Genomic DNA, 19245 nt, shown 5'->3' with positions numbered 1-19245 from the left:
TTTTATTATTTATTATTATTTATTATTATTATTTATTATTATTATTTATTATTATTATTTATTATTATTATTTATTATTATTATTTATTATTATTATTTATTATTATTATTTATTATTTATTATTTATTATTTATTATTATTATTTATTATTATTATTTATTATTATTATTTATTATTATTATTTATTATTTATTATTTATTATTATTATTTATTATTATTATTTATTATTATTATTTATTATTTATTATTTATTATTTATTATTATTATTTATTATTATTTTTAATTAATATTTATTATTATTATTATTTATTATTATTATTATTTAAATAATAATAATAATAATAAATAATAATAATAAATAATAATATTATTATTATTTATTATTATTATAGTATATTTTGGTAGCAGTCTTTCTTGTAAACATGTGTGGTAGACTATGACCAAAAGGGTAAGATTAATGATTCTAAAACAAATCTTCTCAATATTTCCCCCTCCCCGCTCAGCTCGTTGATGCCGTGAGGGGGGGCTCAGTGGGCGGCTGCTGGAGTGTGATGCTCCTTGGGACAGTCCTCTGTCCTTTTGTGGCCTTGTCCTCATGCTGCCGTCCTCTCCAATTGTGCTGAGCACCTTTTCCTTTTCCTTCTGTTTCATTTTTCTCCCCCCTCTTCTCCTATCTGCTTGTCGTTTCCTGCCGACCTTTTGCTTGTTTTGGATCTTTCATTGGACTACTTCTATTTTGACGCCCGGGTGCTTGAGGAGGCATACTCTTGCACCCATAGAACTGTTGTACCCGACGTCTCGAGAGAGGGGAACCTTTTATTGTCAATCCCCCTTTCGTCGCTGAACCCGATCTCGACGGACTGACGGTTCTTAAGGTGGCGTTTGTGGGGCGTATACTCACGACGCACCCCTAGGGAGACCGGCATGATCGGCGATAGCTTCCTGTTGGGTGTCCTGCCTCTAATTGTGGCTCCATGGTGGGTATGGGGGCACATTCGTGGATGAATTTCTTTTTCTTCGTCTCTGTCGATAAATGTTTCCGTTGTACCCTCTCAGGCTCGTGGGGTTGGCGACCAAGCCCCTGAGTCGGCCTGTTTTGGAAGACCAGGCTCTAGCTCCCGCTGCATTTGGCCCCGACCTTGCTCCTCTTTTGACACTCTTGACTTCTTCCCCCAGCTCCCCTCCCTCCTCTGTGGTTGGGTCGAGCCTCCAGTCCCCAGTGGTGAGAACTTCGTCCCCTGGTGAGGCTAAGTCTCTCGTTGTGACTACTGCGCCTTTTGACCCCCCTCTCTCTCTGGGGGTTCTCAACGTCTTTCACGCCCCGGCCGCACTCGCTCGATTCCTTTCCGTACTGCTGCGTATCAGGCCTTGTTTGGTCCCGCTTCATGGGCCAAATACTTTGATCTCCTCCCTCTTGATTCTGCGCCCTCCTGACGATTTCTCCCTCCATTGGCATCTTGTTGATTCCGTGGATGCGTCTGTTACCTTCAACCCCACTCGTCTCGGAACACGTGTCGTTGCTAATCCTTCTCAGGATGCAGCTTCCCGCTTGGCAGCCTTGTCTTGCCTTGGCGAGATCCCTGTTCGGGTCTCCAAGAACGTTCAGATGAATGCCAGTGTTGGCACTATTCTCCTCCAGCCCCTTGTTGCAACCGGTGTTTGGAATCTGCAGGATTGCCACGATGATATTCGGCATATCCTTGATGCCCAAGGCCATTCTGTCCTCCAGGTTGACTCGTTTACTCGTCCCCCTCGTGGTCGTCGCCGTCAACCCCTTCGTGTTGTGAAGATCACCTTTGATGGTAGGACCCTTCCATCTTCTGTCATTCTTGCTGGTGCTAGGTGCTCTGTCCAGGAGTATATTCCTTCTCCTCGGCTTTGTAACAAGTGCTGGAGGTTTGGGCATGGTGCCCTCCGCTGCTCTGGGACTCATCTCTCTCTCTCTCTCTCTCTCTCTCTGTCCTTTGTGTGGGGGCGAAGGTCACTCTAAGTCGGAGTGAACTTCTCCCCAGGCTCGCTGCCTCAACTGCGGTGAGGCCCATTCTACCTTCTCCCGTGCCTGTATCCATTACAAGCTTGAGGCGGCCGTCCTCAACTTGAAGCACCGGGAGCGTTTATCTTTTGCTGAGGCGAGGCGCCAGGTTTGCCGGCTCCCGCCTTATGCTAACGTCTCTTATGCTCGCGTGTTGCGCTCTTCCTCTCCTCGTCCTTCCCTCCTTCCTCAGACTCACAACCGTTTCTGGGCCATGGACCCTGATACGCCCACTGCCCCCTCCTCTGCTCCTTTGAGTTCTGTCCCGAAGGGTCCCCCTCCTCATCCTCTGTCTGGGGTTCCCTTTCTTTCTACCCGGTCTGTCGTGTCTCCTGTGTCTTCTTCCTCGTCTCCCTCCGATCCTCCTTCCCGTCCTCTTCCTCCATCTATTGGCTCTCCCCGCCGCCTGTCGGTGCAGGCGGATGTCCATCGCTCTCCTAACGGCCGTCGTGTGTGCTCTCGTTCAGCTTCTGTTGAGACACTGGAATCCGTTGCCCGGGACGTAGTTGCTGGGACACCAGTCTCTTTAAGTCAGAAACGTAAGCCTGGCTCCTCTCCTTCCTCCTCCCCGGCAGGTAAGAAGGCTTCGCTTTCTTCCTTGGCCCCTACTTCTGCCTCTATCGCTCCTTCCCCTCCCATTTCAGTGGTTGTGCCCCCTGTTCCTGCTATGGAGGTTTCTTTGGCACCTGCTTCCCTTTCGGTTGCTGTTCTTGCTGAGGTGCACTCCCCTCTTTCTACTCCCCCTCTTCCTGCTGCTGTCCTTGACTGCTCCTCTCCGTTGTCTCCTCCTTCGGACCCCGCCCGCCCACCTCTGGTCTGTTCTCCCGCTTCCTTCCCTCCGTCTTTGCTCAGTTTACCCATGCCCCCTAACCCTGACTTTGCTGACCCTGATCCCGACCCTGATATTCTTTAACGTGCTGTGTTGCTCTTTCGCCTTTGTTTCTTCATTGTTCTTTGTTGTTGTCCGTTCTCTTCTCGTCGATGTCTATTCTTCAATGGAACATTCGAGGTTATTACGCCAATTTCCTCGAACTCAAACTTCTGATTTCGCGGTTTTCGCCCTTTTTTGTCTGTCTCCAGGAGCCGATGCTTGGTGCTCGTCATGGTCGTTTTCGTGGCTATTCCTTTCTCTCCCCCCCCCCCATCCCAGCCATTGCTGGGGCTCCTAATTCTTCTGCTCTCCTGATCCGCGCTGATGTTCCCTTTGTTCCTTTACTTTTTCCTTTGCGTCTCCATTGTTCTGCTGCTCGTATCATTGTGGGGAAATGGTACACAGTTTCTTCCATTTATCTCCCCCCGAGTGTCCTGCTTTCTCTTCCTGATTTGAAACATCTCTTGGACTCCTTGCCGGAGCCTGTGCTCCTGCTGGGTGACTTCAATTGTCGTCATTCTCTTTGGGGTGATGTTTTGACTGAATACCCGGGGTCGCCTTCTTGAGCCGTTTCTCCTCTCTTCTTCCCTGTCTCTTCTGAATTCTGGTGAGCCCACTCATTTGGACTCTCGGACTTGCACCCTTTCCTGTCTTGATCTTTCTCTCTGCTCTTCTTCTCTTTACTTAGATTTCACGTGGCAGGTTCTTGATGACCTCCATGGCAGTGATCATTTCCCTATCCTTGTTTCCTTTTTCTCGTTTCGCCCTTCCCTCTTTTTTCTTAGGTGGCAGTTTGCTAAAGCGGACTGGAACCTATTTACCCTCAGTGCTGCTCTCTCTGACCTCTCCCTCCCGCGCTCCTCCTTTTTCATGACACTGTCCTCGACGCTGCCCTCGACGCTGCCTTCTGCTCTATTCCTCGCTCTTCCTCTCGGGGTTCACGGAAGTGCGTTCACTGGTGGAATGCGGACTGTGCTCGGGCTGTCCGCTGTAAACGTGCAGCCTGGAAGAGGCACCGCCGGCGGCAGACGACCGATTCTTTTCTTTCGGAAAGGGAGTGCGGTGGCCCGTAGGGCCATCCGTATGGCTAAACGTGAATGTTGGACTTATGTCTCCACAATTACGTCTGAAACTCCCCTGCCACAGATCTGGAAGCGTTTCCGCAAGATTACGTGTAAGTTCCGTTCCCGATGTTTCCCCGGTCCTTCACCTCCGTGGTACTCTTGTGGCGGACCCGTTGCAGGTCGCTAGCCGAACTGGGTTCTCACTTTTCTTCTGCCTGCTCTGGTCTTCATCTTCCCCAATCTTTCCTTCTTCGTAAACCTGTCTTGAGTCTCGTCCTTTAGATTTCTGCACTCGTCTTCGACTTTCCTATAACGATCCCTTCTCTCTCTGAACTTCGTTCTGCCCTGGCCCTCTGCGGTTCTACGGCGGCGGGCTCCGATGGTATTCATTATGAGATGCTTCGCCATCTCCCTCCATGCACGTCTCGGTATTTACTGAGTCTGTATAATCGGATCTGGGAGTCGTCGTCAGTCCCTGAGGACTGGCTCTATGCCGTTGTCCTCCCTGGTCGCAAACCAGGGTCTCTGGGAACTTCCCCTAAGGACTTTCGCCCTATTGCCCTCACAAGTTGTCTGCAAACTCTTTGAACGTATGGTTAACGTTCGTCTGATGTGGTTCCTGGAACACAATTACCTCCTCTCCCCTTCTCAATTTGGTTTTCGCAAGTGCCGCAGCACGACAGATGTCCTAGGTGAACTTGGAGGTCTATATTCGTACTGCTTTTGCTGCGAGGACCTCTGTTGTTGCCGTCCTTTTTGACCTGGAAAAGGCTTACGACACCACTTGGCGATATCATATTCTGTCCCAGCTTCATTCTTTTGGCCTTCGTGGTCATCTCCCTCTCTTTCTCCGCAGCTTCCTCTCTCGTCGTCCCTTTTGGGTGTGCCTTGGTACCGCTCTCTCTGCCTCTTTTCAGCAGTACGAAGGTGTGCCCAAGGGTAGTGTTCTGAGCACTACTCTTTTTCTGGTTGCCCTCAATGGTCTTCTTTCCTCTCTTCCTTCAGGTGTCTTTTCTGCTCTCTGTCGATGATCTTACTCTTTGCTGTCAGGGTGATGATTCGCCTCTCCTTCAGCGCCGGCTTCAACTTGCAATTGATGCCGTGCTGTCTTCGGCCACCGATCATGGCTTCAAGTTCTCTACTTCTAAGACTTGTGCCATGTGTTTTACTAGGAAACGGGTCGTTCTCTGTCCCTCTTTGTCACTTTATGGTTATCCCCTTGAGTACAAAGATTCCGTGAAGCTTTTGGGGTTATTTCTTGACACTCGTTTGTCCTTGGTCTCCCCATATCTCTTACCTCCGTGTTGAGTGCTCTAAGGCCCTTGCCCTCCTTCGGGTATTGTCCCATACATCTTGGGGAGCGGATAGGCGCACTCTCCTTGCTTTACATTCCTCTCTCGTCCTGTCTAGGCTCGATTATGGTTGCCCTGCTTACTCATCTGCTTCTCCTTCTACTCTTCGCCGTCTTGATGCTTTGCACCATACTGGGATGTGCCTCAGTTCTGGTGCCTTTCGTTCGACTCCAGTCCTTAGCTTGTATGTTGACACTGGCTTCCTGTCTCTCCAGGACCGCCGTGATCGCTACTGTCTTCGCTATCTTGCGCGATCCTTACAACATCCTTCCTCTCGCCTCTGTCGTGCTTTAACTTTTACCCCTCCTGCGGTTCCTGTTCCTCTTCACCACCACCTTCTTTCTGTTCGGTTATCTCACTTACAGGATTTTCTTTCCGTTCGTGTTTCTAATGTTTCTCCTCGTTGTGCCTTCTTTGCCCCCGTGGAGAGTTCCCCTTCCGCAGCTTTGTACCTCCTTGACCCGCATCACTAAAGCTTTTACCCTTCCTACGGTTCTAAAACGCCTTTTCCTTGAGCACTTTTCTTCTCACTCCCGCTCCGTTTCTGTCTTCACTGATGGGTCTAAGTCTGCGGACGGTGTTGGCTATTCTGTTGTTTTTCCTGATCGCACTTATATGTGTCGCTTACCTCCGGAGACTAGCATCTTTACAGTGGAGCTTTATTCTATTCTCTATGCTCTTCGTCTCCTGCTTTTTCATTGTCAATCTTCCTTTGTAGTTGTTGTTGACTCGCGTAGTGCCCTCATGGCTCTCGGGTCCTTTAATCCGGTTCATCCAGTAGTTGTCGAGATCCAGCGTTGGCTGTTTCTTGTCCACAGTAAATTTAAGTCAGTTGAGTTTTGTTGGGTTCCCAGCCATATTGGGGTGTCTTTAAATGAGCGTGCGGATGCTGCCGCCAAGGAAGCTGTCTGCTCTTGTCCCATCTCTCGTAAAGTTATTCCATATTCCAACTTTTACCCGGTTATCCATTCCTCCATTCATGCCTGTTGGCAGGCTTCTTGGTCGTCTGTTACTGGTAACAAACTTCGTACTCTTAAATGTTGTGTTTCCTTGTGGCCGTCCTGCCACCGCAACCGGCGATGGGAAACAGCTCTGGCGAGGTTGCGTATTGGCCATACTCGCTTAACCCATAGTCACTTGATGGAGCACCGCCCTGCTCCTTATTGTCCTAATTGCATTGTCCCTCTTACGGTCGTGCATGTCCTTCTTGAATGTCCTGACTTCCAGGACGAGCGTGTGTCTTGGTTTCCGACTGCCCCTCGCGGTCGCCTGTCCCTCAATGGAATTCTTGGTGACTCGGATACTTTTGATATCGTTCGCCTTATGCGTTTTTGTTCCCGTATTGGCATCCTTGGTGATATTTAGTGCCCTCTGATTATTCCACACATTTGATGGTGCTACATAGCCTTCCCCGTTTGGTGCCTTCTTTTGATAATTACTTACTTCTCACTATTTCTTACGTTTTTCTTCACTGTCAAGGGTAATTGAAAAATTAACTCTCAAAGTTCTCCCAACAACTTTGGGGGGGGGGGGTGGAAGCACTCTTCCCAACAACTTGGGGGAGGGGGGGACACTCTTTCCCAACAACTTGTGGGGGGATACTCTTTCCCAACAACTTGGGGAGAACAATCTTCCCAACAACTTGGGGGAGAGACACATCTCCCAACAACTTGGGGAGGGGGGGACACACTCCCAACAACTTTGGGGGGACACACTCCCAACAACTTGGGAGAAACACTCTTTCCAACAACTTGGGGAAAACACGCTTTCTAACGACTTGGCGGGACACTCTCCCCACCAACTTGGGGGGGGGGGACCACTCTCCCCACCAACTTGGGGGGGGGGGACCACTCTCCCCACCAACTTGGGGGGGGGGACCACTCTCCCCACCAACTTGGGGGGACACTTTACTAATAACGTGTACACACTGTCAGTAACTTATGTACACTGTCCTAATAACTGTTGTACATTTTTCCAACAACTTGCAGCTATAAGACCCTTGACTTGGTAAGAAGAACAGTTAACTGCTTCGTGAGTTCCTCGAACGAGTGCATCACTCTGCAGCACGTGCGCAATGACACGCTCAACCGTCGGGAAATTGAGACCGTGACAGACAAATATCAATATGAGGTTAGTCCAATATGTTGTGAGTCTGTAATATAATTTGTAGGTCCAGTCCATGTTGAAGGTTAGTCCAATATATTGGTTAGTGTGATATTATTATCTGTAGGTTCACTATATGTTGAGGGTTAGTCCAATATATTGTTGTGCTGGTAAGATAACGTGTTGGTCCAGCTCATGTCAAGGCAATATGTGTTGACAGCTACACCACGGAGTTGGCTTCTTCCTAATGGATATGTGAACTCGGTCTTTTGTTAAGGACTGACATTGTCATTGAGAGACGTTGAGTTACACAAGTAGCCACATGTGCAACTCAAGGGTGTCGACTCAAGAGGACACCACTGACGGCAGAGAAAGCAACTGGTTTTTGGCGTTTAGTATATTCAGAAAGTAGCAGAGAGAGAACGGTAGTACAAGTAAGGCGTCAATGTATACAGTAAAGCCTCTATCATGACAACTGCCAATTCAGTGTTGATATAATGGAAAAATATTATGAGGCAAAGACAAGATGGTGTTATGTGGGATTTACAGGAGACGGAATCAAGGAAATTCTTAGCAATATTAACTGCATCTCGGCAAGGAATGTGGGGAGCCCCATAGTGTTCCACACCCCTTGTGTGCCAACAGTGCTGGGGTAAATACGACACTATTACACAACTGTTGGCTGAGGAAGGAGAATGCGGCCAATGGTGTTGAGAGACACACAGATGTTACATAACTACGCTTCCAGATGGTATTCTGCATGCAGATAATGTATGAGGTGTAGCAGACATTCGTGGGACTATGTTAGTCTGGAGTAATCCCATACATGCGAAACGTTATTATAAAGGTTACTCTCGTCTCACTGTTTCACAGACTTATTAGACAAGAAAGAGACAGGAATTGTCGCCAAGACGAATAGTTGTTACTAAATTGATTTATAGGGCAACTGGTATAAACAACCTACTGATCAACTATTAACAATTTAATAGTAACCTTTATCAATTCCATTTCCAACTGATATTGGTAAATGCATCTCTTAAGGGGAATGTTGGGTATAACTCCACTTAAGGTGAATGTTGAATTTAATTCTCCGCTAGAGGGAAATGTTGGCTGTAACTCAAACATTGATGGAAAAGTTTGGCTATAACTTTTAATTTGAGGGGAATGTTGATTACACTACCACATGAAAAGGATAGTTGACTATAGCTCTCCAATTGAGGGCAATGTTCCTTGCAACTCTTGTGTTCCTTCCATGCAATCAATAAAAACGAACACAAATACCAAGATGGACACCAAACTCCCCAACAGTCTTCCAAGCATAGTGGAATCAAACGTCGTCCTTCTATCGGTCTGCTGTCTCGCCTCTCGTGGATCTCAAGATCTGAACACAAGCAACCTGTACTAAATGTGGTAAAGGAACACACTCCGGCTGAGTAAGGGCCCTCGGAGCAATGGTTCTCACCAACACTCCGGAACATGCCCGGTGTCGGGTGTAACTAGATCAAAGTTGGTTGCAACTTTCCATCTGAGGAGAACATTGGCTGTAGCTCTGTTTGAGGGGAAATGTTTGCTGCTTCTCCCCACTTGTGGGAGAATGTTCGCTGCATCTCCCCACTTGGGGGTGAAATGTTGGCTGCATCTCCCCTCTTGGTGGGGGATAATGTTTCCTGCATCTACCCATTGGGGGGGATGTTGGCTGCACCTCCCCACTTGGGGGTGAAATGTTGGCTGCATCTCCCCACTTGGGGGTGAAATGTTGGCTGCATCTCCCCACTTGAGGGTGAAATGTTGGCTGCATCTCCCCACTTGGGGGTGAAATGTTGGCTGCATCTCCCCACTTGGGGGTGAAATGTTGGCTGCATCTCCCCACTTGGGGGTGAAATGTTGGCTGCATCTCCCCACTTGGGGGTGAAATGTTGGCTGCATCTCCCCACTTGGGGGGGGGGGGGGATGGCGGCTGCATCTTTCCACTGAAGAGAAATTTTCTACTTACTTTCCACTAACCCTGAATCACTGGTGAAATACACTTACCTTAGGATGCTAGGTGAGCATATTTTCTTTTTGGCGCCAAAAGAGTATATTTTCCCTCAGTAAGAAAGTAGCATACTTTTCCTTGAGTTCCAGATGAGTATACTTCCCTTAGGCGCTAGGGAAGTATACATCTCTTACACCCTAGAGGTGCATATTTTCCTTAGAAAAGCACGTTTATTTTAACCCCTACTTAAGCATACTGCCCTCAAGACCTAGAGGAGAATATTTTACTGTAACTTCACATACAGATGCAAGGTCAAGTGCAGAACTATTGCATTATGTTCGGCTGTACCTTCCCTGCTAGGTACAGTGTACAGTGACGATAACTGACCTGCGATGTACTTTGTGTTTATACTTGAATTTTGTATTGTCAGATCCTGTCTATTGCTGAGTCAGTGTGGAAGGAGATGAACAGGTGCTCGGTGAGGCAGCAAATCTCCATGACACAGGTGAGTGGGTTATGGACAGTGTTGTAAGACGTGCTCGGCCAGGCTGCAGGTGTCGATGACACAGGTGTGTTATGTATTCCACTGTGACAGATGGCATGTTTTTCACCGTTACGTATCTGACAGATTGCATGTTTTCCACTGTTACCCATCTGAGATATGGCATGTTTTCCATTGATATAAATGTTGTGGTGCGAGCACTTGTGACGGCTGTGTTGTCCACAGGACGGACTGGTAAAGGCCTGGCAGCTGACCAAGCCTCGTATCCAGGGCTATGACGTGTTGCTGGTCGACGGAGCAGAGGACATCAGTGACGCCGTCTTGGATATCATTCTCAACCAACACTGTGCCAAGGTCAGCAGAGGGAGAGAACGGAGAGGGTAGAGCAGCAGGGGGGAGAACGGAGAGGGTAGAGCAGCAGCAGCAGGGGGAGAGAGCGGAGAGGGTAGAGCAGCAGGGGGGGAGGACGGAGAGGGTAGAGCAGCAGGGGGGGAGAGAACGGAGAGGGCAGAGCGGCAAGGGGGGGGGGAGAACGGAAAGGGTAGAGCAGCAGCAGGGGGAGAGAACGGAGAGGGCAGAGCGGCAAGGGGGGGGGGGAGAACGGAAAGGGTAGAGCAGCAGGGGGCGAGAACGGAGAGGGTAGAGCAGCAGGGGGCGAGAACGGAGAGAGTAGAGCAGCAGCAGGGGTAGAGAACGGAGAGGGCAGAGCGGCAGGGATAGAGAACGGAGAGGGAAACAGCAGCGGGGGAGAGAACGGAGAAGGTACATCTCTACCCTATACTCCGTCAGGAAAACAGCAGGGAAGAGTACGGAGAAGGGAGAGCAGCCCACTACTCTATACTCTCATACAGCACCCTCTACTTGGTGCTGGCTATACTCTACCTTACACTCCATCACTCGTCTTCTACATTGTATTATCTCTCGTCTACCTACACTGTCACCCTTCCTCTACGTGGTGCTGGCTGCCATCTTCGCTATACTCCGTCACCTTTCCTTTACGTGGTGCTGGCTGCCATCTTCGTTATACTCCGTCAACTTTCCTTCACGTGGCTGTTGTAATAACCCTCTCCTTTGCACCCTTTACTCACTCTAAACACCCCAGGTTAACACTGCTTGCAGATTACTGTGACCCCTCGGTGAACTACCAGTTAATGTTGACCCTGACATATTAAGTGAGGAGGAAGCAACAAATGAAGGGACTATTAATTTTAAAGTAATGAATAAAGACTTACTGAAACACTGCCATTACCTTCCCGCTGACATACTTGAATGTATCTAGATTATTAATCTCTCGGGAAGGACAGAAACTCTCTAATCATGAACTCAAGGGCATTAAGATCCTTGGTAATGTAAGTGCTTGGGGAGCAAATTATATAATTTTACTTGACTAATTTAGATTCAAGGGACAACGGTTTTATCCATGAAATGGAGGGGCACCCAGGGGAATTCCAAATACCACACATATATATACGGCATCAGCATTAATCATAGGGGAACAAATAACTAAACACAAATACATTAGTAAACTTTATTTAATTTAAAACATGTATATTGAAATGAGATATATCCTAGCTGTAATTACCCTAAGAGGCTGTGATCCGACTCAATGATGTACATTAGTATTCAAGCACTCTTTACCTTAATCCTGCAAAATTTTGCCAAAGATGTTGATGACTGCCCTCAGCCCCTTGATGCCTGACAGAGTTTCCACCCCAAAGCACTCCCAGAACACACTACCAGAATTTGTTTCACCAGCTTACCAGTGGAAGGATAGCCCCTCCCACAACTAATACAGCACCGGAGCTCCTCCTATTATTTTTGGCTACAGCCACCCATTAAAAACAAGGCCTGATTTCCGGCCCTTAAGGGCCAATAAGGGCTTGGCACTTATCTACTGCCAATCATCTTCCAGAATCTCACTTGAATTCTGGTGAGCCCACTCATTTAGGCTCTCGGACTCGCTCCCTTTCCTGTCCCGATCTTTCTCTGTGCTCGTCATCCCTTTACTTAGATTTCGAGTGGTGGGTCCTTGATGACCTCCATGGCAGTAACCATTTTCCTATCCTTGTTACCTTTTTCTCCTTTCAACCTCCTCTCTCCTTCCCTAGGTGGCGGCTTGCCGAGGCTGACTGGCGCCTCTTTACTCTCTGTGCTACTGTTTCCGACCTCTCCCACGCGCCCTCCTTTTTCATGACACCGTCTTTGACGCTGCCCTCCGCTCTATTCCTCACTCTTCCTCTCGGGGAACGCGGAAGTGCGTTCCCTGGTGGAATGTGGACTGCTTGGGCTGTCAGTTGTAAGCGTGCAGCCTGAAGAGGCACTGCCGCCAGCAGACGGTTGAGTCTTTTCTTTTGTTTCGGAAGGCGAGAGCAGTGGACCGTAAGCCCATCTGTGTGGCTAAACGTGCATGCTGGATGTCTTGTCTCCACCGTTACGTCCGAAACTCCTCTGCCACTGGTCTGGAAGCATATCCGCAAGATAGTGGGTAAGTTTGTTCCCGATGTCTCGCCGGTCTTTCACCTTCATGGTGCTCTTGCGGTGGACCCGTTGCAGGTCCCAGACCTGCAACGAACAACGAACCCAGGTACCGAACTGGGTTCCCACTTTTCAACTGTTAGTTCTGGTTCTCGTCTTCCCCAATCTTTCTTCCTTCGTAAGCCTATTCTGGAATCTCGTCTGTAATGTACGATTATGTTACGTTGTTGGGTAGATTAGATACAGTGTTTAGTGAGTTTCATATTTATTTAGTAGTCCTGGATACAGCAGTGTCGTAGACGTTGAGATGGAGCTTGGAGCAAAACAGAGAGCTGAGTGTGACCGGAGTTGCGGAGCTCAATGTGGAGAGCTTTGTAGCTCGATGCGGTCCTAGTCTGCTGTCTGTTCTGTGTCGAAGCTGCAGTGTCTTAGAGAAGATTAGAACTGCCTATGCCGAGGGCTACATTCTTGACTGGAAATTGTACTGTTGTCTATTCTCATATCGCTTCCTTATATTTAGTAACTACCCCCTTACTAGGATAGGAGGGTGTGAAAACTGTTACCCGTAATTAGGGATAGGATTATAGCTTGTTTATTAGTGCTAATTAGTTACGCCATTAAGATAATGAGATAATGGAGCGAGTATAAGGATTACTCTGTACACATCCTTCAGATTTCTGTACTGATCTTCACCTTACCTATAACGATCCCTTCTCTTTCTTTCTCTGAGCTGAGTCTGCCCTGCCCTCTGCGGTTCTACGACGGCAGGCTCCGATGACATTCATCATGAGATGCTTCGCTATCTCTCTCCGTGCACGGCACAATATTTACTGAGTCTGTACAATCCAGTCAGGAAGTCATCGTCAGTCCCTGAGGACTGGCTCGATGCTATTGTCCTCCCTGTTCGGAAACCAGGGTCTCTCGGGTCATTCCCCAAGGACTTCCGCCCTATTGCCCTCACGAGTTGTCTGTAAGCTCTTTGACGTATAGTTAACGTTGGTCTGATGTGGTTCTTGGAGCACTATCACTTTCTTTCGCCTTCTCAATTTGGTTTTTGCAAATGCCGCAGCACAACAGATGTCCTGGTGAACTTGGAGGTCTATATCGAACTACTTTTGCTGCCAAGACCTCCGTTGTTGCCGTCCACTTTGTCCTGGAAAAGGGTTATGACAATACATGGCGGTATCATATTCTGCCTCAAGTTCATTCTTTTGGCCTTCGTGGGAATCTCTCTCTCTTCTTCCAAAGTTTCCTCTCTCGCTGTTCATTTCGTGTGAGGCTTGGTACCACTCTCTCTGCACTCTTTTCCTCTCTTCCCTCTATCGTTTTCTCCGCTTTATGTTGAATATTTGCTCTCAAGGTGGTGATTCGCCTCTCCTCCAACAGCGGCTTCAACTTGATTGATGCCGTGCCGTCTTGGGCCACCGATCCAAGTTCAGCTGCGTCTAAGACTTGTGCGATGACTTTTACTCGGAAGCATGTCATTATTCGTCCCTCTTTTCCGCTTTAGGGTCATCCCCTTGAGTACAGGGATTCCACTAAGTTTTTGGGGTTAATTTTTGACACTCGTTTGTCTTTATCATCCCATATCTCTTACCTCCGAATTGAATGCTCTAAGGCCCTTAACCTTCTTAAGGTTTTGTCCCATACTTCTTGGGGAGTGGATAGGCACACGCTCCTCTATTTGCACTAATCTCTCGTCCTGTCTAAACTAGATTATGATTGCCCTGTATTCTTTTCTGTTAATGCTCCTCGCCGTCTTGATTTGCACCATACTTGGTTGCGTCTCAGCGATGGTGCCTTTCGTTTGACTCCCGTCCTCAGCTTGTATGATGACACTGGTTTCCCCTCTCTCCAGGACCGCCGTGATCGCTACTGTCTTCGCTATCTTGCTTTGTCCTTACAGCATCCTTCCTCTCGCCTCTGTCGTGTTTTAACTTTTACCCCTCCTGTGGTTCCTGTTCCTCTTCATCGCCTCCCTCTTTCTGTCCGACTATCTCGCTTACAGGATTCTTTTTCCGTTCGTATTTCTAATGTTTTTCCTCGTATTGTTCCTTCTTTGCCCCAGTGGAGAGTCCCCCCTTCCAAAGTTTTGTACATCCTTGTCCCGCATCACTAAAGCTTTTACCCCTCCTACGGTTCTGAAACGTCTTTTTCTTGAGCACTTTTCTTCGCACTCCCACTGTTTCCATTTTCACCGATGGGTCTAAGTCTGCGAACGGTGTAGGCTACTGTTGTTTTTCCTGACCGCACTTGTGTGTGTCGCCTCCCTTCTAAGGCTACCGTCTTCATAGCAGAACTTTATGCTATTCTCTCTGTTCTCCGTCTGTTGCTTTCTCATTCTCAATCCTCCTTTGTGGCTGTAGTTGACTCTCGTAGCGCCCTCATGGCTCTAGGGTCCTTTAATCCTGTCCATTCGGTGGTCATCGGGATTCAACATTGGCAGTTTCTTGTAAATTTAAATCTGTAGAGTTTTGCTGGATTCCCAGTCATGTTGGTGTTTCTTTAAATGAGCATGTGGATGCTGCCGCTAGAGAAGCTATCCGTTCTTGTCCCATCTCCCATAAAGATATTCCTTATTCCTACTTTTATCCAGTTATTCATTCCTCCATCCTTGCCCCGTTGGCAGGGATGCTGGTCTTCTGTAGTTGGTAACAAGCTGCGTACTCTCAAACGTTCTGTCCCCTTCTGGCCTTCTTCCTGCCACCGTAACCGGCGGTGGGGTTAAACTGCTCTAGCAAGGTTGCGGATTGGCCATACAAGCTTAACTCATGGTCACTTAATGGAGCTCCCCCCCCCCCCCACCTGCTCCTTTTTGTCCAAATTGCGTTGTCCCTCTTACAGTTGTGCATATCCTTGTTGAATGTCCTGATTTCCAGGACGTGTGTGTGTCTTGCTTTCCGACCGTCCCTCGCGGTCATTTGTCCTTCGATAGAGTTCTTGGTGAATCGGATACTTTTGATATCGTTCGCCTTATGTGTTTCTGTTCTCGTATTGGCATGATATTTAGTGCCCTTTTATTATTTTGCACTTCGATGGTGCTACTTAGCCTTCCCGGTTTAGTGCCTTCTTTTGATAATTACTTATTGACAGTACAGGGGTCTTGTACTACCCGCACCTGACTGAGTGACAGCTGGCGGATGTCAGCTCGGGTGGACCTCGCTAACATGAACCCGGGTTCACTTCTTATCACCCCCAAACAGTCATGGATTGTCGTTAATCATGGCTGCCACAGTAGAGCAGAGCTTCGATGTGTTACGATGTCTTGCGTTGGTAGTGAGTTTCGAGTGGCGTTGAAGAAATTGGCATGGTGACAGGACAGGTTGGCCCTGCCTCAGCTCCTGGGCGACGCCATCTACCGGCGTTTACTTGTTATCCCGGTACTACTGGGCCGGTACACCTTCCATGCAACCCATCGTGCAGCTGAGCTTGGGCCGAGGTACAGGGTTATACCTCATCTGGCGATTCAGCAGCACTCTGAAGGGGTAGTGCTGTTCGTACCCGAGACTACCGTGATGCATCTTGGTTTCCACAGACGACACAACCGCAAGTTTTGAGAGAGCTGACAAGTCGTTGCAATTAACATACTTCTTCGTAGACCACTTGTCTTCCACCTTCGGTTTTCCCGCCAGTACGGACTATGGACAGTACAATTTCCAGTCAACAATGTAGCACTCGGCGTGTACAGTTCTAATCGACCCAAGATGCTACAGCTTCGACACAGAGGAGACAGCAGACCTCGACCGCATCGAGCTACAATGCTCTCTCTCCCCGAGTTCAGACACTCGCAATTCCCAATCGAGCCGCCACGCTCTCCCACATAGAGCTCCGTGATTCCGGCCTCACTCCGCTCTCTGCTCCGCTTCAAGCTCCGTCTGAACGTTTACGACAATACTACCAACCGACTACTGTAATAAAGACTACTAAATAAATATGAAAACTCGCTAAACAATGTGTATCTAATCTACCCAACAACGTAACATAAACGTACGTTACATTGGACGGACTACACGGTTGGTGAGCTTGGTTGGTAACCTTGAGATAGCTTCCCACCGTGATTTGACGTTGACTCTGGACTCTGCTCCGTGAAGACAGCAGGCTGGACCAATACAACTTCGTTAGTGACATGAGGTGTCGGCCGGGTGACTGTACTCCAGTCACCCCTTCCGGGTATCTAATTGACGAGTTACCGGGAACAAGGGGGAGGATTTTATGTAACGTGCCTCAGACCCCGATCTTATCACAGGTGGGTCATCCCCAGACTTGCTGATCTCGATCCTTGGTTCACGTGGGATTGGGAGGCTGGAACTGGTGTACCATCACACCTGAGAAAGACAGACAACTGGCAGAAGCATGGATTTTACTCTGGGGTATAGGAAGTTGGGAAAACCCTGGAGCAAGGCAAAGTATGCTACCTGAGTCATGCACATCAGTAAATACACACCATTGCCTCTACAGGAATATATTCTGAACTCTTCCAAACCTGACTAGGGGGGTTAACTAACATTTTGCTGTACAGTTCGCGACCTTCTTACCATGGGGTGACAAGATTGAACTCGACTTTTGGTGAGATTTGACAGAAGGTCATCCTCTGCATCTGACTCGGTAAATGAATCATTAGACAGGTCTGGAATTAGACTTTCTGAAAGCAGCTCTAGTTCCTCCCTCGCGTGATAAGATTTTAACTTATTAATATGGATGGTTCTCTCAGCTTGGTCCTCAAATATACCTTTTGATAACAAAATTAACCGGACCTTTCCTTTCAATACTCGATAAGGGCCCCGCCATCTAGGTGCAAGTTTCCTACTTTGATTCGCCGGAGCCGCTTCATTAACTCTCAACACAAGATTCTCGACTTTCGACTAAAGAGGTCGTACCTTGTCATAATGCTGAGCATAAGCCCTAGCTACAATTCTCCATGCATTTTTCATCTTATTTAAAACCTCTGATGGGTAATCTTCACCATATATAATGTTATGGCTGTTAAGCAGACCTGATGGGAAATTACATGAATGACCAGTGAAAAGCAAAAGGGGTTGGGTGTTAAATGACTGATGGATGGCAGTGTTCAGCAGGACATATGGCAGGTGTTGGTACCATGAATTTGCATCATGCTCTGCAAGAATTGCAAGCATATCGTTAACCGACCGGTTCGTCCGTTCTGTCATACCGTTATTCTGAGGGTGATACGCCGTAGTGAATGCTAAAGTGGTTTCTACAATTTTACATACTTCTCTAAAAGTATTCCCATTAAATTCCTGACCTCAGTCAGAAACTAACACTTTAGGGTTAGTTTCTTTACTTCTACACTTTAGGGAACACAGTGACAAACCTATCCAAGAACGCCTTTGCAACAGTTCGAGAATCTTTGAGGCAGTGCAATCAGGATGGTGTATCTGGACAGATGGTCAACCAACACCATCACGTACCGATTTCCTGAAAGACTGTGATGAAGATCAATCAGATCAGCCCCCACTCGATCTAAGGGTTCAAAAATTTATATGTATAAAGCCCTGTGATCTGTACAAATGACAAAGTGACGTTGGAAAAAATACGGCCCAAAGTATGACAATTTCTACCGCAGCCAAAGCCTCCCTATCCGTTGCAGAACAATGGACTAACGGCCCTGAAATTAGGTACTCCCAATACTGAAGTAGTAATGAGTTGACTTTTTAATATTGCATAAGCGTTATCAACCTCTGGTTTCCAAATTAATTTAATATTTTTCTTAGTGAGCTCAGTTATAGGTGCTGATGTACTTGCATGACCCTCAATGTGGCGACGGAAGTATCCGGCTGCTCCAAAAAACCTACAGATATCCCTTGCCGTCTTTGGTGTTGGCATGTCAGCAATGGCGCGACAGGAGTCGGGGTCAGGTCGGATACCGTCTGTGCTCACCTGGAACCCCAGAAACGTGAATTACTGAGATGCCAGAGTACACTTCCCTATGTTCAATTTAAAACCCGCCTTTATCTAACAATGTCAAAGTCTCGGTCAAATCTCGAAGGTGCTCATCAAACGTTCTAGAGTAGATAACCACATCATCCAGGTATGCTAATGAGTGCCTTCCCAAGACTGGACTGAGGATATAATTAATTGCCCTCTAAAATGACAAAGGAGCTGTCTATAACCCAAAAGTCATCGGCATGAATTGATAAATATGAACCCCATCAGAGAAAACAGTCTTCTCTCTATCCGTCTCCGAGACGGGAATGGACCAATACGCCGAATTGGCATCCGGAGTGGAAAAGTACTTGGCTGCCCTAAACTGATCTATTATTTCCTGAATCCGTAGCAAAGGGTTCACATCACCTTTAGTAATTTCATTGACCTTCCGGTAGTCAACACAAAACCTGTAACTACCATCCGGTTTACGTACAAACACCACTGGCGACAACCATTGTGACGTACTAGGCTCTATCACATTCTGTCTCGACATCTTCTGACACTCCTCCCTAATTACTTCTTTTGCCCGTTCCTGAAGCCTCCATTGACGAGTATAAATAGATGATGATCAAATGTAGGAATAACATGTTCATTTCTATCCAGAAGACCGATTTGGTCGTCTTCCATTGCAAATAGTCTAGGGAATTTACATAATATCCGTCTCAAAAGTTTCATATATGACTGTTGCACATGTTGCAAGTCCAGTGCTTAAATGAACTTGCCTACTTCTTGAGTATTACTATTTTTCCGTCTCGGTCTTGTACTCCCCCTGTTTAATATCATCTGTAACATTAAGTGCAATACAGTGCGCTGTGGTGACTGGAATCTCCTCTTGGCTTTGATGCTAAAAAATTCGCGTATTGTCTACAATTGTAGCCTGCGACAACCTATCACCTGCCCTGAAACGATAGGTTTTATGCAA

The 19245-nt window shown here is 47.5% G+C and overlaps 1 protein-coding gene across 2 annotated transcripts in view; it reads left to right on the top strand.

Annotated features, from left to right (window-relative positions):
* Positions 1-19245, top strand: part of LOC138373317 (F-box DNA helicase 1-like) — a 106944-nt gene that overhangs the window by 71843 nt on the left and 15856 nt on the right. For both annotated transcript variants that reach the window (XM_069339508.1, XM_069339507.1), the window contains 3 exons: positions 7311-7452; positions 9831-9905; positions 10128-10256. In XM_069339508.1, coding sequence (XP_069195609.1) covers positions 7311-7452; positions 9831-9905; positions 10128-10256 — 346 coding nt within the window. The remainder of the gene's footprint in view (positions 1-7310; positions 7453-9830; positions 9906-10127; positions 10257-19245) is intronic.

The sequence above is a fragment of the Procambarus clarkii genome, chromosome 41, assembly GCF_040958095.1.
Source record: "Procambarus clarkii isolate CNS0578487 chromosome 41, FALCON_Pclarkii_2.0, whole genome shotgun sequence".
Taxonomy (NCBI): Eukaryota; Metazoa; Arthropoda; class Malacostraca; order Decapoda; family Cambaridae; genus Procambarus; species Procambarus clarkii.
Note: the sequence above shows the minus strand (reverse complement) of the source record. Positions and strands in the feature narration are given on the sequence as shown.